At 42.9% G+C, this 24,740-nt stretch overlaps 1 protein-coding gene and 1 pseudogene across 1 annotated transcript in view; both read left to right on the top strand.

The window, feature by feature from the left end:
* LOC126248533 (plasminogen activator inhibitor 1 RNA-binding protein-like) overlaps positions 1–24,411 on the top strand; it is an 84,368-nt gene extending 59,957 nt beyond the window's left edge. Inside the window, exon 8 of the mRNA XM_049949591.1 lies at positions 19,460–24,411. Within this exon, the coding sequence (XP_049805548.1) occupies positions 19,460–19,564 (105 nt within the window). The 3' untranslated portion in view covers positions 19,565–24,411. The remainder of the gene's footprint in view (positions 1–19,459) is intronic.
* LOC126249955 (5S ribosomal RNA) lies at positions 9,186–9,303 on the top strand (annotated as a pseudogene).
* Positions 24,412–24,740: the final 329 nt, after the last annotated feature.

Raw genomic sequence — 24,740 nt, forward strand, 5'->3', positions numbered from 1 at the left:
CCACTGGAGAGCCCACGATGACTCGTGTGGTAGTGACCACTTTCTCATCTTCCTGTCAACTCTCCAGCACCATTCTCCGGACGTCTACCCATATGAGCAAACAAGGCAGACTAGGAAACTTTCGCCTCTGCTGTCACCGTTGAATCTCCCCTACGTGGTAACATCGATGTGGTGGTTGAGCGGGTCACTAGAACGATCGTTCCTGCAGTGGAAAATGCGATCCCTTGTTCTTTAGGGTGCCCCGAGAGAAAGTGAGTACCTTGGTCTTCGCCGGAAATCACTGAGGCAATTAAAGAGCATCAGTGAGTTCTACAGCTATATAAGCAGCACCCTTCCCTAGAGCACCTAATAGCTTTTAAATTGCTCCTTGCACACAGCTTATAAAAAGACGGACGCAGGATTGTTAGGAGAGGTACGTCTAGACCATTGGGTGCCATACGTAATCTTCCCAAGTCTGGATGGAGGTCAGAAGACGTATTTTTGGGTACCAGATCCTGACAGGAGTCACTGGCATTAACATCAGTGGCATGTTATCTACCGATGCAAACGCAACTGTCTAGCACTGCACTTGAGCCTCTGCATCACAGAACTGACCCCCGCCTTTTGCACCCTCAAATGGTGGATGGAAAGGAAAGTCCTCTACAGAGTGGTGCTCTTCGGTGCCTTTGCACGTTGCCCTGACACAGCTCCTGGGCCAGATCGGATCCATAGTCAGATGATCAAACATCTCCCATCCGATTACAAGTGACATCTCCTCATCTTCAACTGGATGTGGTGCAATGGCATCTTTCCATTACAATGGCGGTAGAGCACCATTCCAGTGCTCAAACCCGGCAAATACCTGCTTGATATGGATAGCTATCAGCCCATCAGCCTCACCAACATTCTTTGTAAGATGGTAGAACGTATGGTAAGTCGGCGGTTGTGTTGGCTCCTGGAGTCACGCGGCCTACTGGCTCCATGCCAGGGCAGTTTCCGCCAGGGTCGCGCTACCACTGATAATCGGGTCCCTCAAGCCTGCCGACGCCAACACCTGGTTGCTGTCTTTTTTGACTTGCATAAAGTTTGTCATGACCGACATCATATCCTTGCCGCATTGTATGAGTGGGGTCTCCTGTTGCTCCGTACTTTGTGTCCAAGTTGGTGCCTCCCATAGTCGTCCCCCCCCCCCCTCTCTCTCTCTCTCTCTCTCTCTCTCTCTCTCTCTCTCTCTCTCTCTCTCTCTCCAGAATGGAGTCCTGCAGGGCTCTGTATTGAGAGTCTCTATTTTTAGTGGCCATTAATAGTCTAGCAGCAGCTGTAGGGCCATCGGTCTCACCTTCTGTGTATGCATACAACTTGTGCATTTTGTACTGCTCCTCCAGTACTGGTGTTTCTGAGCAGCGCCTACAGGGAGTCATTCACAAAGCGGAGCATTGGGCTCTAGCCCACGGTTCCAGTTTTCAGCTGCAAAGTCATGTCTTGTGCACTTATGTCGGCATTGTACCATTCATCCAGAGCCAGAACTTTACCTTAATCACAATCCACTGATGATAGTGGAATATAGATTCTTACGACTGGTTTTCGATGCTCGATTGACTTGGTTCCCTCATCTTCGTCAGGCTAAGCGGAAGTGCTGGCAGCACCTCGATGCCCTCCGCTGCCTGAGCAACACCAACTGGGGTGCAGATTGCTCTACACTGCTGCAACTCTACAGAGCCCTTGTTCAATCCTGCCTCTATTATGGGAATCTGGTTTATGGTTCGGCAGTGCCCTCAGCATTGTGTTTACTCAACCAAGTGCACCACTGTGGAATTCGTCTAGCGTCGGGAGCTTTTAGAAAGAATCTGGTGAGCAGCGCACTGATGGAGGCTGGAGTCCCTCTATTGCAGATCACACATGCACAACTGCTCACCAGTTACGTTGCACACACACTTGTAGCTCTTCTGAGCATTCAAATCTCTTTCCCAACCACGGGGGTTAATCTCCTGCATTGACGGCCCAGATCAGGGCTTAAGATTGCTGTTCGCGTCTGATCCCTTCAGTCTGAACTGGAGTCCTTCCCTTTATCACCTCTGCTCCAGGTCCATACACATACATTTCCATGGTGTAAACCTAGGTCGACCTTCCATATGGCCCTAAGGATTCGGTTAACCCTGCAGCTCTCCGTTGTCACTTCATCTAGATTCTTGACTTGTTTCGGGGCTCTGAAGTGGTTTACACAGATGGCTCGATGGCCGATGGTCATGGTGGCTTTGCCTATGTTCACAGAGGCCATATTGAACAGCATTTCTTGCCCGGTGGTGGCAGTGTTTTCACTGCAGAGCTGGTTGCCATATCTCGTGCTCTTACGCACATCCGTTCCTGCCGTGGCAGTTATTTCTTCTCTGTAGTGACTCCTTGAGCACCCTTGAGCTACCGATCAGTGGTACCCTCGCCATCCTTCGATAGTGTCCCTCTATGCCCTCTAAAGGTCCAGTCATTCAGTGGTGATTGTTTGGACCCCAGGATACATTGGCATCCCAGGCAGTGAACTTGCTGACAGGTTGGCCAAACAGGCTACACTGAAACCGCTTACGGTATCGGCATTCCTTAACTGACCTGCACTCATTATTATGCTGCAAGGGTCTTCGGCATTGGGAGACAGAATGGCGTAACAGTATGCCCAACAAACTGTGTTGTTAAGGAGACTATGAATGTGTGAAAGTATTCTATGCGTGTCTCTCGCAGGGTCTCGGTGATTCTGTCGGCTCTGCATTGGCCACGCTTGGGTCACCTACGGTTACCCCTTGCGCCGTGAAGACCCACCTCGTGCGGCACTCTGTTGACAGTGGCCCATATTCTTTTGTGCTGCCCTTCTTTGGCTACCCTGTGATGAACTCTTCGGTTACCGGACTTGTTGCCATTAATTTTAGCTGACAACGCCTCATTGGCTGATTTATATTAAGTTTTATATGTGAGGGTGGGTTTTATCATTCTATCTAAGTTTTAGCACATGTTCTTTGTCCCTCTGTGTACTCCACTCTACTGAGCTTTTAGGCTGGAAGTTTTAATGTGTTGCACATTGGCTGGCTTCTCCTTTTTGTTCTCTTGGTCAGTCAGTCAGCTAGCCATGGTACCCTGCTTTCTTGTTTTAATCTCTTCTACCTGTTTCTTGCATCTCTCTCGTCCTCTTTTGTTCCTTGTATTATACGTTGCCTTTCTATCGTTTTTTCCTTCCTTCCAGTATTGTGCTGTACATCAAGTACTTTTATTCTTTCCCTTGTGGGATTGTTGTAACAGGAACAAGGGACTGATGGCCAAGCAGTTTGGCCACTTTGCACCCTCCCTTTTAAACAAACAAACCAATCTAAGAGCCATTGACCAAAGGAGACTCTCTGAAGCAGAAACATCAGTGTTGGTAGCCACCAAGGAAGCAAGAATAAGAACTAGTAGTGTGAACAAGAGCAGGGAGGAGGAACACCACAGGAAACAAGATAAATATGTACCTGGGATGCATTAGTGCCGTGAAAGTTTAATAGAGAAAGCCAGTTTTAACTTCGACTTGAATATCCCAAAAGTTAAATTATTTCATGTACTGGTACCCTTTGGCTAAAAACTATTAAAGATAGTGAGCTGAAATTTTGTATAACATGCTTAACTAAAAAGTAGACTACTCTTGTGACTTTAAAAATAAAATTCTTTTCTGAAGGAACACCTTGAATTCAAATCCAAAATTTTTGATAATCATACTTAAAAACATTTTACCGCAATCTATGACAGCACCATCTTTTCAATAGTCTGCTTTAATGGTAGTAGTGTAAATAACTTACAGGAAAAAATCAACGTACTTTGTTTGTATTTTGAGTAATGTGTGTTATGATGTACATAAATAACTATTGTTTTATTTATCTCGCAACAAAAATCAATTAAATGTGAGAGCTAAAGCTGTGGTTCATACATAACAATGTTCCCAAAAGATGTCTTAAAAGATGGACAAGAGGCTAGATAGTTCCTGACTGACATTGTCGCCTTCATTGCTTGGTGATGCTGCTAGAAGTTAATTGTTGCTACATAGTGATGCTGAAAAGGTTGATTGAATGTGCCAACATTGAAAGGGGGCAGAAAGAATTTTTCATCTCCGTCTTAAAATCTTCACTAAGAGCAGCTATGTATGCAGGACAAAGCATGCTTAAATTGGCAAGCTCACAGTTTTCCAGGAATCGTTCAAACAAATTGCTGAAAACTCGTGGTGAGTAATGGTCAGTTTTCATCCCAGATCTTCTATTAGAAAACACTTCGATGCAGCACCTAATCGGTGTGAATTATTTTACTGTGGTATGTCATGGATTGACAACCTAATGTGTGGTAAATGCTGGCAGATTGTGAATTACATGAAGAGGGTCACAATGTGTAGTAGTGTCTTGGCTCCAAGAATGAGTTTGTCAGGGAAAAACTGACAGATTATCTTGGACTGACAGTTCGGTGAACTTAGGGAAGTGGTTCATAGGGAAAAGTGCTTCGAAATCATCCACTAAGTCTCCTACTGCACACATTACTGTAAGGGTTGAACTGAAAAAATCTCCCACAAAGTTTGACATCAAAGTGTGAGTTGTCTCTCTTGTGATTAAAGTATGAGAGAGAATACATTGTATACCAAAGTTAAAGTGAAAAAGTCAGCTGAGAAATAGTGTGCTGTTGACTTCAAAGCTGAATGAATGGGAAGCATACTGACAGGAAAGTCATCGTCTGGGTGCTTGATAATGTTCAAATTACTGTAGAGTATATCATAAATTCAGCTACATGTGACGAGTGGTGTGTGTATGCACACCTGTGTGGAAAAGAAGTGAAAGTGAATGACTTCATCATTCAAAATGTTTCGTATCACAGTTCATTTCAATAAATGCCAAGTAAATTCAGCCATTCAGTGTTGCAAGTTTTATTTGTGTCATACTGTCCCTTTTCTTGTGATAAGTGCATATAATTGCTACAGTCAGGATCTTTATTAAATACTTCAGTACATAAGATGACTTTTGTTTACAAACAACATTTAAGGGGAGAGAATATTTGCTCTGCAGTGTTGTGTGTTCGGATTTGAAAATTCCTGATACAAACTGTGTGCTGGATCAGGACCAGGGACCTTTGCCTTCCACAGGCAAGTCCTGCCTGGCAAACATTTTTAGTCTACCGGGAAGTTCCATGTGTGCCTTCTGCTTTTCCAGAAGCTGGAAGTATTATGCAGACATTATATCACTTCAGTCGGCCACAACTGTAACCAAACGAGAACTTATAATGCCAGAGGGTAGAAGGAGTGGTGCAGGGAAATATGTCCCACCTCCCTGAATCATCAGGCAAATGACAAGCACGAATATGGTGCTAATGGTTGCGCTTCAAACCATCGGGACCTGCAGTCTAATACATAAGAGCAAATACATTCCATCACATCTGTTTCCCAGTGCCCACAGTTGCCCATAAACCATAAATGAATGATCGTGCGGTGCAAAGCAATACTTATGGACCATTGGCGGTGCCAGATGCTGCGCTGCGTGTAGCAAGAGTAACAGTATCAGATGTCAGCAGTCATGCAGTCCAGATGATGGTCTGTCTCATGGGTGGGAGCAATAGGAGAGGGGGAGGGGGGGGGGAGGGAGAGAGAGAGAGAGAGAGAGAGAGAGAGAGAGAGAGAGAGAGAGAGAGAGAGATGCAGCTACTGTTCCCATGTATGGGTGGTGCATAGCTTAACCATTTGTTGTTTGAAAGTGCATACGAAGCATTCTTCTTCTACATTAGACCAGTGGTGAAACTGAGCACTTGTTAGATGACGAATGCCATTTCGTTCACAAAACTGTTCAAAATCACGTGAAGTGACGGTGGTCTGTTGTCAGACACAAGTACTTCTGGCAAACCACCTATGCAAAATGAGGAGAAAAAGCTTGGTGGTGCTAAGTGATGTGGTAGAAGCCACAGGCATCGAAAGTGGGAACTTGATAAGAGTCTACTGCTATGAGCCAATGAGTGTCCCAAAATGGTCCTGCAAAGTGTGTGTGCACTCGTTGCCATGGCGAATGAGTCAGACCAAGCTGAGAATATCTGTGACTGAGCAGGATTGCTTTTCTGTGCATGCACTACACTGACCTCATCTGTTCCTGTGAGTGTTCATACCCTGCTTAGTAGTGTGCAAACAATTCCCAAATGTCTATGGTGGAGCAATTGCAACACATTCTTTTGTAACACTTTGGGAATAAGCACACGCGATTGTCCAGTGTCATTTTGAACTAGAATCAAACCCTGTTGAATTGTAAGGTAATGCTGACGTGGAAAATGCTGGCTCACAACTGAGTTCTGGATACTATTCAATGAACGAGGCCAAGATGTCTGAATGTAATGGAACAAAATATTGAAATCTGTCTGCTTCTGTGGCCTGTGATATTTTTCTGGAGTGCAAGAGAAAAGATTACAGCTATTCAGAGTCCTGCACATTGATTTGCAACAAGCTGTCGCAGATGCATCAAAATCAGTCTGGGCTAATCGGATGGCAAGATAGGGTGTCTGCATTGCTATGCTTTGCCATAGGTCTGTACACAATTTCATACTGATACTTCAAAAACAACAAAACTGATACTTCAAAAACAACAACAAAACTGATACTTCAAAAACAACAACAAAACTGATACTTCAAAAACAACAACAAAACTGATACTTCAAAAACAACAACAAAACTGATACTTCAAAAACAACAACAAAACTGATACTTCAAAAACAACAACAAAACTGATACTTCAAAAACAACAACAAAACTGATACTTCAAAAACAACAACAAAACTGATACTTCAAAAACAACAACAAAACTGATACTTCAAAAACAACAACAAAACTGATACTTCAAAAACAACAACAAAACTGATACTTCAAAAACAACAACAAAACTGATACTTCAAAAACAACAACAAAACTGATACTTCAAAAACAACAACAAAACTGATACTTCAAAAACAACAACAAAACTGATACTTCAAAAACAACAACAAAACTGATACTTCAAAAACAACAACAAAACTGATACTTCAAAAACAACAACAAAACTGATACTTCAAAAACAACAACAAAACTGATACTTCAAAAACAACAACAAAACTGATACTTCAAAAACAACAACAAAACTGATACTTCAAAAACAACAACAAAACTGATACTTCAAAAACAACAACAAAACTGATACTTCAAAAACAACAAAAAAACTGATACTTCAAAAACAACAAAAAAACTGATACTTCAAAAACAACAAAAAAACTGATACTTCAAAAACAACAAAAAAACTGATACTTCAAAAACAACAAAAAAACTGATACTTCAAAAACAACAACAAAACTGATACTTCAAAAACAACAACAAAACTGATACTTCAAGAACAACAACAAAACTGATACTTCAAGAACAACAACAAAACTGATACTTCAAGAACAACAACAAAACTGATACTTCAAGAACAACAACAAAACTGATACTTCAAGAACAACAACAAAACTGATACTTCAAGAACAACAACAAAACTGATACTTCAAAAACAACAACAAAACTGATACTTCAAAAACAACAACAAAACTGATACTTCAAAAACAACAACAAAACTGATACTTCAAAAACAACAAAAAAACTGATACTTCAAAAACAACAAAAAAACTGATAATTGCAGTTTTTAAGCAGTGCATATAGGAACCGGATTTCACAGATGAAACAAGGACTGCAAAGGCTTGTGATTTGTCACTAAATAGCACTTGCAACCATACAAATAGTGACAGAATTTTGTGACACCATACACAGTAGCAAGAGAAGCTTCTTCGGTTTGAGAACAACTGCACTGCGTTAAAGTTAACAACTTTGAGGCAAAAACAAAAACACTCTTTAGCACCTTTTCTGTGTGGAAGCACAGTGCTGATACTGGAGGACAAAGCGTTGACTTGCAAGAGAATTCGCTTGGTAGGGTCAAAATACGCTAAATGTCTGTCACTGTGTAATGCATTTTAGAGTTTCTGAAATGTCTTTCAGTCCACACAAAAAGTACATTTTTGCGATGCAAGCAATCTTGCGATCTGAGGCATTGGGTATGAACCGAATGTAGTCATCCATCTTGCCTACTACTGACTGCAGTTCAGACAAATCACGAGGAACGGGCAGGTCACGGATTGTAAGCAAATGACTCTGGAGGTGTTGCACATCCAGACTGCTTATCACATGACTTGAGTACTGTAGTTCAGTTTGAAAACCTTCACACTTTTCTAGATGACAGTAGAGTCCTGCTTCTGACAATACTTGAAAAAGAGTATGCAAATTGGCAATGTGTTCCTCTAGTATATGACCTGAGATGACAATATCATTAAGGTAGTTTCAACAAAATGGCACTTTTGCAGTCAGCTGTTCCAAGTAACATTGAAAAATGGTGAGTGCGGAAGCACTGCCGAAGGGCAAACGCAAATACTTGAACAGTCCTTAAGTGTGTATTTACAATACTCACTTTCCATGATTCTTCATTCAGTGGAATTTGCAAGTAAGCAAAATGCAAATCTATCTTAGAAAAGTAATGTTGCGCACCAAGCGTATCCAGGAGTTCCTCAGGGTGAGGTAACAGGTGTCAACAGCTGTCTGTGGGTTGACTGTAGACTTGTAGTCAACTCGAATGCGACCAGAAGTTGTAGGCAACAAAATGAGGACATGCCCACTTGCTACTTTCTCATAAAGGACCCATTCCTTCGGAAAATAGTTCAGGAATTCTTTAAGCAAGCTAATGACACCGTCTCTTGGTGCAAAAGCTAATACTGAAAGTACATTGTCTTACTACACTGTCAAAGGACTGAAATCTCCTGTCTGTTGTAAGCAGTGAGGTGCTTGCTAGATTGAGAAAGGCGTGGTGGTGAGCCTATCTTCTCGTGCGTGGCACAATTAAGCAAAGTTACTGAGGTGCCTGTGTCTAACTGAAAGTTAGCATAATGGCCAGCAATGCGTAATGAGACAAATAGTTTGTTATAATGTTGTTGCACTGCACTAAGGTTAGGTGGTGGCACAACCTTAATTTTACTTCTGTCAAAACCTGTTGTAGGTTTTGAAAATGCAGCATTCACTGCATGTGCACGAGCCTGTTTTTTCTGGGAGCAGGCAAAATTGGTGTTGTGCCATTGCAAACAAACTGCTTGGACATGGCATTTTTTTTCCACATGTGTAATGCGTTGTGGCCAACGGCCTTGCCGCAGTGGTAACACCGGTTCCCGTCAGATCACCGAAGTTAAGCGCTGTCGAGCTGAGCTAGCACTTGGATGGATGACCATCCGGTCTGCCCAGTGCTGTTTGCAAGCTGGGTGCACTCAGCCCTTGTGAGGCAAACTGAGGAGCTACTTGATTGAGAAGTAGTGACTCCGGTCTTGGATAGGTTAGGTTAGGTAACTCCCATATGGCCGGGAGAGCGGTGTGCTGACCACATGCTCCTCCACATCCGCATCCAGTGATGCCTGTGGGCTGAGGATGACACAGCGGCCGGTCTGTACCGTTTGGGCCTTCATGGCCTGTTCAGGAGTAGTTTTTTTTTTAGTTTTTGTAATGCGTTGCATTACGTGATGGGCAATCCTGTCTCTTCTGGCGAGCAAAACATCCAGGGCAAGACTTCACTAAATTCACAGTCCTGTTTACCTGTCTACATGGCTGTGTACGCGTTCATTGTTGTGGCTGCTTGGGGGCGGTCGTGAGCAAGGAGCGACTTGACCTGACAAATTGTGGCCCGGACAAACTTACCGGCTGCTGTGGCACTTAAATCATATTGCTCTAATATTTGCAATACTTGGGGAAGTGATGGATCAGAGTACTTTAAGATCTGATTTTTGCTGTATTCTGGTATCTGAGACATTGAACGTTATCGCATTGCAGAGCATTAAATCACTGTAAAAGCTGCCACAACTACACTTGTATTTACACTTCCTAGTCATACTCGTTAATTCTGTGTACTACTGATGTACAGTGTCTGTTCTGTTCCAGATTTTTCTGCAAGCAAACGAACTGATTTCTGGCTGCAGCCAATTGAACTTGCTGGTCATAGTACTTGTTTAATGCAGAGATTACTTTGTCATAGCTGAGTTTCACGGGAGATGCGATTGGGAAGAGTTTTTTGTATTAACCTGAACACTGGGGGCCCGCAGTCAAAAGAAAGTATTGTAGCTTTACAGTACCTTGAATGCAATGAACTTGACAATGGGTGTGGAATGGTGTTACGCTGGTTGGCGGCACTTGTTGGGTTGGTTGGTTGTGCAGCCAGAAGTTGTTGTACTGTCATCAGCAAGGCAGCAATTTGTTGGTTCTGAAACTGAAAAGCCTGTGTTAGCTCAATCACATTGGCCATCTGTGACTAAGGCACAGTGGCAGGTGGTGGACGGGGTAGGGTAGCCATAGTTTACACAAATGTTACATCAAAAAGCAAGCAAGGCCTCTGAAAAGAGAAATTGGATTAGTTGTGCAGCTCCCCTCCTGGAATACATGCAAGAACACAACAAAAAATCAGCAAATAGCTGCAGGCTAAAACACATGAGAAGCAAGCAAAATCTTCATCAAAGTTGATTATCTTCGATCTGCACTGAATTATCCTAATTGCCACTGTTGAATCTTCGTTGGCACTGTAGGGTCTTGTACCATAGGAATCTTGAGAGAGGATGTCATTTGTTGGCTGGGATCCTCTTTCAGCAACAAACCTGCACCGCATGTATTAACGAGTTCATTATTTACTGAAACAGGTAGCTGCTACATAACTTTAACAATGTCCATGTGTTGTGGTACAAGCTCTTCAATATTAGTCCACGTTGGCCTCACTGCTGGTGAAGTGCAAGTCCTGCAATGCAGTGAATGATGGACACCAAACTGGAGTGTGAGTTGGTGCATTAGTGGCTGAGCAAGTGACTGAGTGACTGCGCTAGTGACAGAGACTGACCGGTGACTGAGCCCTCTGGTCAGCGGCGGCAATCTAAATACTTGCAGTTGAGAGGGCTTCAGCGGCACGTTGCTTGTGAGTATGTCTGTGGCCCCTCTCCTGATAGATGCGCATGATACAGCACCTGCTATCGATCTTCTTGCTACATATTTGCCGACTGGTGTGCTGGTGACAGCTTATGCCAACACAACACCAAATAATTTTAAATTAAAGTTCTGTTGGTGGATTATAGTGTAATGCATCCACTGAGAAAAGTTGCCACTTTACAGGTACCATGAGCTTAAGTAGTTCATCTGAGTTATTCCTTATTTCAGTTAAACTGAAGAAATCAGTTTAGGATTCTGTCTAGTTTGACCCTAAAAGTGTGGGACCCTAAGTGTGTTTGATAAGTCAAATCCAATAATTTGTTAAGCTGTTGCCCTCTTTTCGTCTTTAGATGAACTCCCCCCAGGGTAGTGAACTAACAGTATAACTATTTGGTTTGGTATTTGTCATGTCCTGTGGAAAAAATACAGAGGGAACATAGTTACTGTCAAAAGAATCCGAAATTATATTCATCATGTTTTGGGTTGCAAGCAGTGAGTGAACTAATAAAATGTAACTAAAGAGCGAATTGAGAGCCTTATGCAGTTCTCCTAATATTGACAAAGTATTTTGATGACTCTAAATAAAAAGGGAACTGAATTGTACATCAAACTTCAGTAAATTTATAGTCCACCTGGAAGTTGCCCATTGCAGATTACCTTAATAGTCTTTAACAGTTTGTGCTTTATGCCTATTAAATACTACATACGTGGAAAAGAACAACCGAAGTTGTTTAAAGTGAAGCATGTTAGCAACAATTTGCATTATACATATGAACATGATAATTTATTACCAGGCTATTTATTTCTAATTCAGCAGTAACCTGCAGCAAGTCTTCAAATTGTCAATTTGACTATGTAAACAAAATTCCTCTGTGATTGTTGTTGTGTTTGAAGGAAAAGCAGACTTGGCATAAAAGTTTGTAGACGAGGCAAGCAACCTTATTGCTTCTTTCAGTAACTGATTCACCCCCCCCCCCCCCAGGGGGTCCACAACACTCTCGTGGATACATGCGTAGCGAGCACGGGACCCCGAGCTAATGTGGCCCTCCTTCCTTTCCGGGCTGCATACCTTCCTTTTCCGCATCCTGCCCTCTCCCCCATCTTCGCCCCTCATCCCCTCACCTCTGGCTCTTTCCTTCCCTTTCTCCCCCTCTGGGAGTATGGTTTGTGCCTACGTCCGGAGACGGACGCTCGTAAATGTACCGCATTCTTCGCCTTCTCTGCTTGTATGTCTTCATCCTTCCTTTGTCCTCTTTTCCTTACCTCTTCTCTTTACCCTTTTCTCCGCTGCGGCGTTTGAGACCTCTCCTCTTTCCTTTCTCTTTCTCTTTCCCTTTCTCTTTCTTCCTCCCTGTGCGTGTCTGAAGGCCGACCCACACATTTTTGTGCGTAGCTGGTGACGGGGTAACGCGTAATTGCCCGCCCCGGGTAGACAGGTAGGACACGTACGTACCCCCTGGTAACGGCCAGGCCCAGGGAGGGGTGATTACCCGAGCTGATACCTTCCGAAAGTGCCGATTGGTACCTGCGTCCGTTTGTCGGGAGGTGTGACCTGAGGTGTGAACAATCACCTAAGGCGGGAGTGCCCTCAGAGAGGGCCCCCACAAGAGAGGAGCGCGCCATCGGAGACGCCGGTAATCATGGGGGATTCTTCCGCAATGGTTTCCTCATCTTCCACTATGTCTGCTCACAAGCGTAAGTTCACTGAGTCCCAGCCACAGACAGTTCTTCCATCGTTGCCACAGTTCCTTGTTGTTTCTCGGTCTGACGAAGGTCACGACTTCTCCACGGTCAACCCTTTCATTATTCAGAAAGGTGTCGACGCAATTTCAGGTCCTGTAAAGTCTTGTTCCAGATTACGGAATGGCACCTTGTTGTTAGAAACAGTCAGTGCCCTCCAGGCACAAAAATTGCTGCGTACTTCACTGCTACACACCTTCCCTGTCCGGGTTGAAGCGCACCGCACTTTAAATTCCTCGCTTGGAGTCGTTTATACACGCTCCCTCGATGGATTGTCTGACGAGGAAATTCAGCACTACCTGTCTGACCAGGGCGTAACGGCTGTTCATAGAGTTATGAAAAGGGTTGACACGAACATCATTCCAACCCGCACTGTCTTCTTGACATTTGACAAAGTTCAACTCCCATTGAAAATCAAAGCAGGCTATGAGATAATTTCCGTTCGCCCTTACGTCCCAAACCCTACGCGTTGCTATCGCTGTCAGCGGTTCAATCACACCAGCCAGTCCTGTTCCAATCCGGCCAAATGTGTTACGTGTGGCAAGGATGCCCATGAGGGTGCTTGTCCACCTCCATCCCCTCGCTGCATCAACTGTATGGGTGACCACGCTGCTTCCTCTCGTGATTGCCCCGTTTTTAAGAACGAAAAGCTCATCCAGGAAATCAGAGTGAAGGAAAAGGTGTCGACCTTTGCTGCTCGAAAATTATTCGCCAGTCGACAGCCCACCGTGCCTCAGACAGGAAAATACAGCACTGTCCTTGCTTCTCCTCGGCCAACAAAGGAGGCGGCCACGCAGACTTGCGACCTCACCTTTAGTACCACGGTCGTCAGATCGGCCAGCGCAAAGATCGCCCGTTCAACCTCACCACTTTCGCCTGCCCACTCTATGGCTCACCCTTCATCGGGTTCTGCTAAATCTCGAGCCCAAAAGTCAGATACCAAGATTTCGAAGTAAGAGCATACTCGTGAAGATTTTTTATGTACCCCAACTTCACAACCATCGGTTCCTCCTTCATCTAAACATCATGTTTCCAAGAAGGCTAATAAGAAACCCAGTTCATCTCCTTCTCCGCCAAGGCGTGTCCCATCTACAGCACCACCTGGCGGAAATCGCCCTCGGCCGTCTTCTGTGTCGCCGAGGCGCACTGCTGGTGGCCGATCAAATCAACCGGCCGATCGCTGGTGGCAGGAGCTGCTCCTGAACAACCTATGGATCAGGATCTTCTGCCTTCGGCTGAATGCAATTCCATGCTGTCGGTCGGAAGCTCTGAGCAGTCGTTGAGTTGACGGCAACCTTGGTCACATTCCTCCATTTTCTGTTCACCCTATGTCCATTATCCACTGGAATATCTGCGGCATTCGAGCCAATCGGGATGAATTGTCGATCATCTCACGATCCTACTCGCCGGTCATCTTGTGTCTTCAGGAAATAAAGCTGCGTCCCCATGACCGCTTTGTTCTCCCTCATTTTCAGTCCGTCCGATATGATCTCCCCTCTGTTGAAGGCACTCCAGCCCATGGAGGAATCATGGTTCTTCTCCATGATACTCTCCATTATCACCCAATCCCCTTAAACACTTCCTTCCAAGATGTCACCGTCCGTCTTTCTGGATACACGTTCTCTCTTTGTACTGTATACATTCCATCGTCCACACCAATGGCACGAGCTGATCTCCTTCATCTTCTTGGTCAGCTTCCACCCCCCTATTTCCTGGTTGGGGACTTCAATGCCCACCACCCGCTTTGGGGATCTCCACATCCTTGTCCACGTGGCTCACTATTGCTAGACTTCTTCCACCAAGCGGATCTAGTTTGCCTCAACACTGGGGTCCCCACATTTTTGTCTGCCTCCACGACAAATTTATCTCATTTGGACCTTGCGGTCGGTACTGTTCCGCTAGCTCGGGGCTTCGAATGGTTCGCCCTTGATGATACACACTCGAGTGACCACTTTCCATGTGTCCTTAGACTGCAGCCTCAACTGCCATATATGCGCCCGCGACGCTGGAAGTTTGCCCAAGCCGATTGGACACTTTTTTCGTCTCTAGCGACATTCCATGACAGTCACTTTCCCAGCGTCGACGATGAGGTCACACATATTACCGACGTTATTCTTACAGCTGCGGAACGTTCAATACCACGCACCTCCGAATTGCCCCAGTGCCCCCCAGTTCCTTGGTGGAAAAGGGTATGCCGTGACGCAATATGTGAGCGGCGACGTGCTCTTCGCGTTTTGCGCCACCATCCTACTTTGGCCAACTGTATCCACTATAAGCAGTTCCGTGCGCGATGCCATGGTCTCATCCGCGATAGCAAGAAGGCAAGCTGGAAATTCTTTATTAGCTCATTTAACACCTTCACTCCCTCCTCGGAAGTTTGGAGTCGGCTTCGATGGTTCTCAGGCGCGCCTAGTTTCTCACCGGTCTCTCGGCTCACTGTCGCGCATGATACATTAGTGGACCCCGTCGCAATTTCTAACTCATTGGGTCAGCACTTTGCTGAGATTTCGAGCTCTTCAAATTACCCGCCAGCGTTTCTCCCGAAGAAACGTGCAGCGGAAGTGCGACATCTTGCTTTCTCCTCTCAAAATCGCGAAAGCTAAAATACTGTTTTCTCCGTGCGGGTACTCCAACATGCACTCTCTTCCACTCGCTCCTCCGCCCCAGGACCGGATGGTATCCACGTCCAAATGTTGCTGCATTTATCAACCCATAGACTGCGTTACCTCCTTCGCCTTTATAATCGAATTTGGACCGACAGTGCTTTTCCCAGAAGATGGCGGGAAGCTGTTGTCGTTCCTGTTCAGAAACCTGGAAAGGACAAACATTTCCCCTCTAGCTATCGCCCCATTTCTCTCACGAGTAGTGTCTGTAAGGTTTTGGAGCGTATGGTGAATTACCGTTTAGCGTGGTGGCTGGAATCCCGCAGTCTTTTAACACCTGCCCAATGCGGATTCCGAAAGCATCGTTCTGCAGTTGACCATCTTGTTGCTCTCTCCACTTATATCATGAACAATTTTCTCCGGAAACGCCAAACGGTAGCAATATTTTTTGATCTGGAGAGAGCATACGATACCTGTTGGAGGACAGGCATCCTCCGCACACTGTTCTCTTGGGGCTTTCGAGGCCGGCTGCCCCTTTTTCTTCACGAATTTATGGCAGAGCGCACATTTAGGGTGCGGGTGAACACTACCCTCTCCCGCACTTTCTCCCAAGAAAACGGGGTACCCCAGTGCTCCGTGCTGAGTGTTGTGCTGTTTGCCATTGCCATAAATCCAATTACGGGTTGTCTCCTTCCTGATGTCTCGGGCTCCCTCTTTGTGGACGATTTTGCGATCTACTACAGCTCTCAATGGACCAGCCTTCTTGAACGACGTCTTCAAGGATGTCTCGATCGCCTCCACTCTTGGATCATCGAAACCGGCTTCCGTTTTTCTCCCAGTAAGACCGTTTGTGTTAATTTTTGGCGACGTAAGGAGTTTCTTCCACCCTCCTTACATCTAGGACCTGTCAACCTTCCGTTTTCAGATGTCGCTAAATTCTTGGGTCTTATGTTTGACAGAAAACTGTGCTGGTCCTCCCACGTTTCCTATCTTTCGGCTCGCTGTCTGCGATCCCTCAACACCCTCCGTGTCCTGAATGGGACCTCCTGGGGAGCAGACCGAGTGGTCCTTCTCTGCCTCTATCGCGCCTTAGTGCGCTCGAAATTGGACTATGGAAGCATAGTCTACTCCTCTGCTCGGCCGTCTATTCTTCGGCGTCTCAACTCTATCCACCACCGTGGATTACGTTTAGTGTCGGAGCTTTTTACACCAGCCCTATGGAAAGCCTTTATGCTGAGACTGCTGAACCTCCGCTGTCCAATCGGCGAGCAGTCCTTCTGAGTCGTTATGCTAGCCATCTGTCTTCCATGCCTGCTAATCCAGCCCATGACATTTTTTCGACGCCTCCTTTGATGTAGTGTATGCAGGCCGCCCCTCCTCCCTACTACCACCGGGAGTCCGCTTCCGTCGACTGCTCCATTCTCTTTCCTTCCGCTTGTCTAAAACCTTCTTGACAACTTGGGGTACAGCACCGCCTTGGCTCCGTCCCCGGATCTGCCTGCTCCGTGACCTTTGTCGATTTCCCAAGGATGGTACCCCTTCACTTGTTTATTGTCGGGCATTTGCTGCTCTATGTGCACAAATGACGGAAGCCACATTTATTTACACAGATGGCTCGAAAACATCGTTAGGTGTAGGGAGTGCCTATATTGTTGGCGACACCCCAAATCACTTTCGGCTTCCCGACCAGTGTTCGGTTTATACTACGGAGCTTTACGCTGTTCTCCAGGCTGTCCACTACATCCGCCGCAATCAGCGGATACAGTACGTTATCTGCTCAGATTCTCTTAGCTCTCTCCTCAGTCTCCAAGCTCTTTACCCTGTGCACCCTCTGGTCCACCGGATTCAGGACTGTCTGCGCTTGCTCCACCTGGGGGGCGTCTCGGTGGCGTTCCTCTGGCTCCCGGGACACGTTGGTATCTGTGGAAATGAGGCGGCCGATATAGCAGCCATGGCTGCCGTCTCTCTTCTTCGGCCAGCTATTCAATCGATTCCCTTCGCCGATCTACGGAGCGTTTTATGTCGTCGTGTTGGTTTTTTATGGCACGCACATTGGTCGACACTTCCCCATAATAAATTGCGGGACGTGAAAGCTCTTCCTTGTGCTTGGGTCTCTTCCTCCCGAACGCGTCGTCGGGAGGAGGTAATTTTAACTAGACTCCGGATAGGGCACTGTCTTTTTAGCCATCGACATCTTTTAAGCGGCGATCCTCCCCCACTCTGTCCCACTGCTCTCAGCTGTGGACGGTAAGACACCTTTTAATTGAGTGCCCCTATTTAACTCCGTTACGCGCCCGTCTACAGCTGTCGCCTGATATATCATCAATTTTAGCAGATGACACGCGCTCGGCCGATCGAGTTCTCGAGTTTATTAGTGCTGGTGAAATGACGTCAGTCATTTGAAGCTTTTTTTGGGGACAACCAACCCCTTTCTGTAGTGGATTTTTAAGCCTTCCTTCTGCTTTTAGTTTCTCCAATTTTATGACTTTCGTTCCCATTGCTGCTGGTTTCCATTTTCGGTTTTTTACTGTTTCCTAAGTCACGGACCGGCCGCTAATGACCATAGCAGTTTTGCGCCCTTAAAAAAAAAAATGATTCACCACATACAGCCAATATTGCTTTGAAGACAGATGCACATATATCAGATCTAACAGTGATGAATCATTGGTTCTATTTCCTCTAAAGCTGCTTGACTTTTCAGATAGTAGTCAAACTGCAGCAACTGTCTTAAGAGGATAGACTTCATTGAGATTAAAGGCTAGGATTTCTTGCAACACGTAAAGTTGTAAGTTTCCTGTTAAATTTGTCTTGGATATCTTGAACAATAGGTACCATCTGTTAAAGTTTTCTTTGCATACTGTGTGTAACCATACAGAAATTGATACTTCTGCTAATGACAGAATGGGTTGAGTGTTCCCTTTTTAACAGTAAGCTTTGCTGCTGTGTCCAGATTTTTATCTGTGCAGAAGTAGTTTTGGGAAATAATTCCAATTTTCATGTGTTTTTTCATTACGCTGTGAAGAGTTAGCTGTGATGCTTGCTTTCTGAGCTGCTGTAGTGTTGCAAAAATTTCACAAATTGCTGCTGAAGATTGTCTGCATAAACTAAATAAGAATTGTGATGTACATATTAAATAAGAATTATGACTGGCAGGAACAAATCTTTAGATGGTAAAACAAGAGAATAATTGTTTCACAACAGTAAAACTCTATTTTGTAACTTGCCCCAGAACAAAGAATTGTGTGTTCGGTCTCTCAGGTTGCAAGGCAGTGTCACTGACATCTGATTGTGTGAACAGAGGACTAAGATTTGGTCAGAAATTGTTGCACAAGTCTGTGCTTTGATTAGTTTGCTTTGTGGACTGACACTTCTTCCCATAGATGCTTTTTAGTGTAAAATTTGCTGATTATGGAAACTTCCTCTATATTGTATTTGTCTAACAGATATGTTTCAACCCAAATATAAAGTTTTGATGAGCCAGAATTCACATTCTGATGATAATGCAGGTGTTTGATTTTAGTGGTATAACTAGAAAATAGGTTTAAAAAACCTCATTTACCCAGTTCCACTTGCATGATCCCAGGTATGTACATGCCAATGCACTCATACATCACTTGCATGCTATTTCAGTTTGTGACTTCTTTGGGCTGTGCCAGTGTCTTCAGGAAAAGAGACCACATAGTTAATGCAGGATTGTTTCTTGTAGCCTAAACTGCTCCATCACTGCAGCTGTGTGTGATAATTTAATGCTATTTCTTGTTTGACAATAACATATATTACATTAAATAAAAATGACCAAGAGATGCAATGGCGTATTGCCGGCAGCGGTGGTCTCGCAGTTCTAGGTGCTCAGTCCGGAACCGCGTGACTGCTACGGTCGCAGGTTTGAATCCTGCCTCAGGCATGGATGTGTGTGATGTCCTTAGGTTAGTTAGGTTTAAGTAGTTCTAAGTTCTAGGGGACTGATGACCTAAGATGTTAAGTCCCATAGTGTTGAGAGCCAGCCATTTGCAATGGCGTATTGACAGTTAACAATATTGGCTAGATTAGAAGATTCATTTAAGAGAACATCTGACTGACGAGTTTTTGAGAAATATTTCTGTTTCAGATGAGAGACCGATTTGATAGACAAGAGAATTTCCAGAATCGTAGTCCTCGGCAGCAGAGTGCTCCAAAGTTTGATGACGACCATGACTTCCCATCTCTTGCATAAAATTTACCAGGCTAGTCAACAGTTTGTTGCTGAGTGCATATTGTACTAAAATTAAGAAGTTCAGTTTGTGCAAAGTGAATTTATCAATAATGCTCTAAAGTTAGATTTTTCCTTGCAAGTTTTTAATCCGTGTTGATATGTTAGCAATGGAAGAAAGGGGGCAAGGGAGGTGTGTGTGTGTGTGTGTGTGTGTGTGTGTGTGTGTGTGTGTGTGTGTGTGTGTGTGAGAGAGAGAGAGAGAGAGAGAGTGAGAGAGAGAAATTCTGCTGTGTTTTGCTGTCTGTTAAGTAAATTTTTGGTGTGCAGTGTGAAAAATTAATACATACACTTAACAGTGAACATTCTTAGGCTGACCATTGATGGTAGTGTGATTTAAATTCCTCTTTGTATCAAAACAGTGTGAATTTGAGAACAGACAGTTGTTAATTTTATAAAACAAATTTTCTTGTGTGTTGAGGGAGAGGAAGGGATGAATGTAGTAACCATTAACCTTCATGATTACATTGGCTGTCAACGGGGAGTATGTCTTCTGCAGTTCGAATATACAAATTTAACAGACAGCTGTTAATTTTATAAAACAAATTTTCTTGTGTGTTAAGGGAGAGGGACAAATGTGCCAGTCATTAACCTTGGCTGTTAAAGAGGAGTATGTCTTCTGCAGTTCGAATATACAAATTGGGGAAGTGCGTTACCCTTGTTACAGTGGATAAGCTTTAGAAACAAAGGAGCAATATCAACAACTACATATAGTCTTAATAGTATCATTTTGTACTCCAGTTAACAAATGTTGGAGTACTGTTCACAGAGGAGTGGATTCTACTCTGTATTCGTCTGTGAGGATCCTTTCTGACCGGAGGTATCATGTTCAGTATTAAATTATAACTGTGTAATTGATCTGTAATATTCTTGTTCATCATTATTATTTCAAAATAAGTCATTAAACTTCCTGGAAGTGCCTCAGTTACAGGTAGTACATCTCTCAAAATGTTTGGCTAATGAACATAGATGTATTTTGTGTGTGTGGGGGGGGGGGAGGGGGAGAGAGAGAGAGAGAGAGAGAGAGAGAGAGAGAGAGAGAGAGAGAGAGAGATGATGATGATGATGATGATGATGTACTGTTACTTTTATCATCAGGGCAGGTGACCTCCCAAGGGGGGAACTAAATTTGTCAAGGTGATGCCTGGTACATGTTTGAAGTGAGATTGTTTGCAAAAGAAATGAACCTCTATATTTTAGTAATAGCTCTGATTTTTAATGGTAATTTAAATGTAAAAAAAAAGTACTAGATATATTACAGTAGTAGTGTCTTCATATTAGATGCAGAAATAGGAACTGAAGTGCACATATAGACTGGCGGACAAGTGCACGTGGATTAGATGGATTTTGTTTTCTGAAGGATTATTCATTTCTCTTATTCTGATAGAATATTGAAGAAAAAGCTGTAGGGGTGGCGGGCATTATTTCACAAGCCTGTTCTGCCACTTGGCTTCCTTCAAATTCAGAATTTGGTTTAACTTTACCTTTTCTCAATTACCTGTTGACTACCCTGTCATCCTATTACTTCTGTGCTTCATAAAAACCAAGAAATAATTAAAAATTTCTGAAAGCTCGAGTTTCAACAACCATGTTTGTGTGAACACATGTCCATATTGTGGAGGCCGGATAGATGTTGCTTGTCAATTGTTATAGTATTTTTTTCTAGTCCTTCATACTATAAAATTTTGCATATGTTAACAAGTAATGTTCCAAAGAAAAAATTTTCATTGTAATAACCAGTGATGCGACATTCTGTGAAGGCAAGGACATCACTGCCATGTCGTTCTAGAGATTTGGAAATACAATATTGCGTACAGTTTCTAGACAGAAACTTCCTTTTGCTCACACCCAACAAATTAAAATGAATGCAAATTCTGGCAGTTTTGTGTTCAGTGATACTTGCTTTCAGCTTACTTGCAGATTCGATTATTCGTTGCTGTAAGCAACAATGTACATTCAAATAAAATTTTCATTCCTCAAAAGTCTGAAAATTGAATTAACATTATTAATCAGGAATATGGTTGTTAATTTTAGATTCTAAGAGAGAGAATCTGAATACATTGTTGTAGCCTTCTGTATCATTATGATGCAGGAGCCTATGTAAATGCCTAGGAGCTGTTACTAAGATACGATTTGAATACAAGTTTCCATTACAGTATAAAGCAGAACTGCTGGGTCAATCATTACCACCTGTAATCCCCTTTTTCCTTGCGAATTTGCTATGGAGTGCATAATTAGGGATGCTATAATTCCAGTATTGTAAATTAGCTCTACTTTTTAAAGTGTGATTGGTGTTCTTACCATCTGTCAGAACAGAGCATGGCTCTGTATTGAATTGTTTGTCAAAATATTTTTTAGTGAACGTGAGATTCACACACTACGCACCATCTTAAATTGCATTATTTGCAGTGAAAAAGGCTTCACATCTGCAGCCTTAAGATTAAATTTATTATAAAATACTTCCTTAATGAAATCTCTGACAGGTTATTGGACAGTTCAGAAGATTCTTTTGTAGATATTTAGTTCTGTTCATCCACTCCCTTTCCCCAGCACTTTCTCCATTGTATCCCTCCCATTGATGTCATGAATAATGGAATGGTAACTGCATGTTGTTGAATTACGATGTTACAGTGTTTAGTGATGTTGTCTGCAGTAAATATTGTGTGTGTGTGTGTGTGTGTGTGTGTGTGTGTGTGTGTGTGTGTGTGTGTGTGTGTGTGTGTGTGTTAGTGGCTTCCAGAAATTTTCAGTTAATTTCTTACTGATAAACTGTATCAGGTGTTTTTGTTGTTGATACAAAAATGTGAACAAGTTTTCTTATGTGAAATGATAGTGTGCATCTTCTGAGGGTAATTGACTAAGTGAAGTAGTGTTTGGTTTTGTTTGTACGGAGAAAAGTTTTTTCTATGTTATTATGGAACAGGTTTAATTTCAATGTGAAATGTGTACTTGTTCCCCTTCAAAATGTAAAAGCAGTTGTCAAACAGTGTTTGATTCCAGTTGAACTTGTAATCAGTACTGAATCTTTGACTTGAACAGGGTTAAAGCCAGTGAGATCTTTAAATGTTCTGGTGGTGCAGTGTTAAGATACACTGAGCAGTACAGTCTTGTACTGTTCGTGCCTTGTCAGTCACTTTGAGCCTTAATCTGCAAGATGAGCTCCAGGCTCCTGTGAAAAAGTGACAGCATTTTTGGTTCAATAAAGTGTTCAGAGCAGTGCCAGGCAGGTGCATTGTTCCGTGAATTCAACTTAACCATATTTGTATGATGAGAAAAGGCTGTTTGGGACACAAGTGGATAGTGCATGTGAATAGTACATGTGTATTTGGAAAAGACTGACTTTAATTAGCTCATTGGAAGTGTGTTCTACGGAGATGGGGCTGTGTGTTTGCTGTATTCAAATTATTGTTACAGTTTGAGTGGAACAGACTCTTTTGGTTACTATACTTTCAGTGAAAAAGTGTTGAGAATCAGAATAATTGAGGTTTTTAGTTTATTTTTGCATCAAGTTAAATATTTGTGTTTACTTATGCTGTCTCATCAGCCAGTTTGCTCTTTAAGTTGAAAGTTGGTCATAGTAGGCCTTATTTAATGCTGGTGTGATAAGTCATCTTCTGAGATAAGTAAACAGAACCTACTCTGAATTATGTGGAAGTGTAAACTCATTGCTCGTTTGAAAAAACTCAACTATGTAATTTTATTTGTTATCAAATACTTAAACATTTAATAACAATTTTCTGCATGGAGCAGTGAACTTAATGTTCTGAAATTGAAACTGATTTTTATGAATGTCCATGCCAGAAAATAGATAAAATTTAAACTATTTTCTTCTTAAAGAAGCTGCTGTTACAGTTACACTTGTAGTTCACATTGACCTGTGATTCTGATTCAAGCAGGTACTCTGTTTTGAAGTTAAGTGTAATTTTTTAATCACTTATAGTTAAAGCACCTGTACAGTAATGTAATAGCAGCTTCAGAATTTCAGTTTGTTTGTAAAGGAAATTTGTTACTGAACTTAAAGTGTTAAATTTTGTACATATATATACAATGTAAGACTTTTAAGTTATACTGTGAATTGATTAAATTTTGGAAGTGTATGCAAAGCTTCATTCTAATTTTGAAAAATTAAATTGATTTAATTTCAATGAATTTCTTACAAATGTCTGTTTAGCAGCATGTCAAAGAGATTCTTGTTCGTTGGAATTTACTGTGTGTTAATGCATGCCACAAGTACATTACATACAATACCTGTCAGTTTTAATTCAAACAAGTGTTTCATGGAGTTACAAATTTTTACTGAAGTAAATTAGTTTGTTGAACTAATTTGAATAACTTAGTGATTTTTTTTTCTTTTTCTTCTTTGTGTGTGGGTGTACCTGTGTGTGCACTCAGATATGAGTGGTATGGACATAGATTATTTTTAAGGCAGTCTTATATTTTAAAGGGGTATTTCTCCCTGTCCATTGTGGGGTCTGTGGAGTAGCATCTTTATCACCCCACTGTAAAGGAATTCTGCAATGAAATATTCTCCGTTAATGGAGAAATGTGTTGGACCATCACAACTTGTGCAGGCACACCAAAAGAACAAATTATTGCCTCTCAGTGATATTTCTTGTGATAAGTTATTGGAGTAAAAACTTAATTGACAAAGTGTGTGTCACAGGATATTAAACGCCAAAAAGCAAGTGTCTCTATCTGGTGTAGACTACCTTAGTTTGGTAACATAGTGTACAAATTGTAAAGTTACATAACTCATTATGTATGCTCATTTAATGAATTCCATAAAAGTGCCTCCTATTTCTTGGGTTAAATTTGTTTATCGTATCTCACCCAAACCCCGGAAACATGTGGCATGTGAAACTGTGTGTGTGTGTGTGTGTGTGTGTGTGTGTGTGTGTGTGTGTGTGTGTTTGTGGCGCGCGCGCCACACACTACTGGTTTTAAGACATTGAGCTTGTGTAGAATAGTACCAGGCGTTGCCTGGGTATGTATTGATTCTAGTCCTCATCCTCCAGACATGTATGTACATCCTTACCTCCTGGCTTCAGTATCCCTGTTCTTAACCCACAGAATTGTAACTAATATACGTATGAAGTTTGGTTGAAATTGATCCAGGGGTTTAGTAGTAGTTTCCTAACAC

The sequence above is a fragment of the Schistocerca nitens genome, chromosome 3 (genome assembly GCF_023898315.1).
Source record: "Schistocerca nitens isolate TAMUIC-IGC-003100 chromosome 3, iqSchNite1.1, whole genome shotgun sequence".
NCBI lineage: Eukaryota > Metazoa > Arthropoda > Insecta > Orthoptera > Acrididae > Schistocerca > Schistocerca nitens.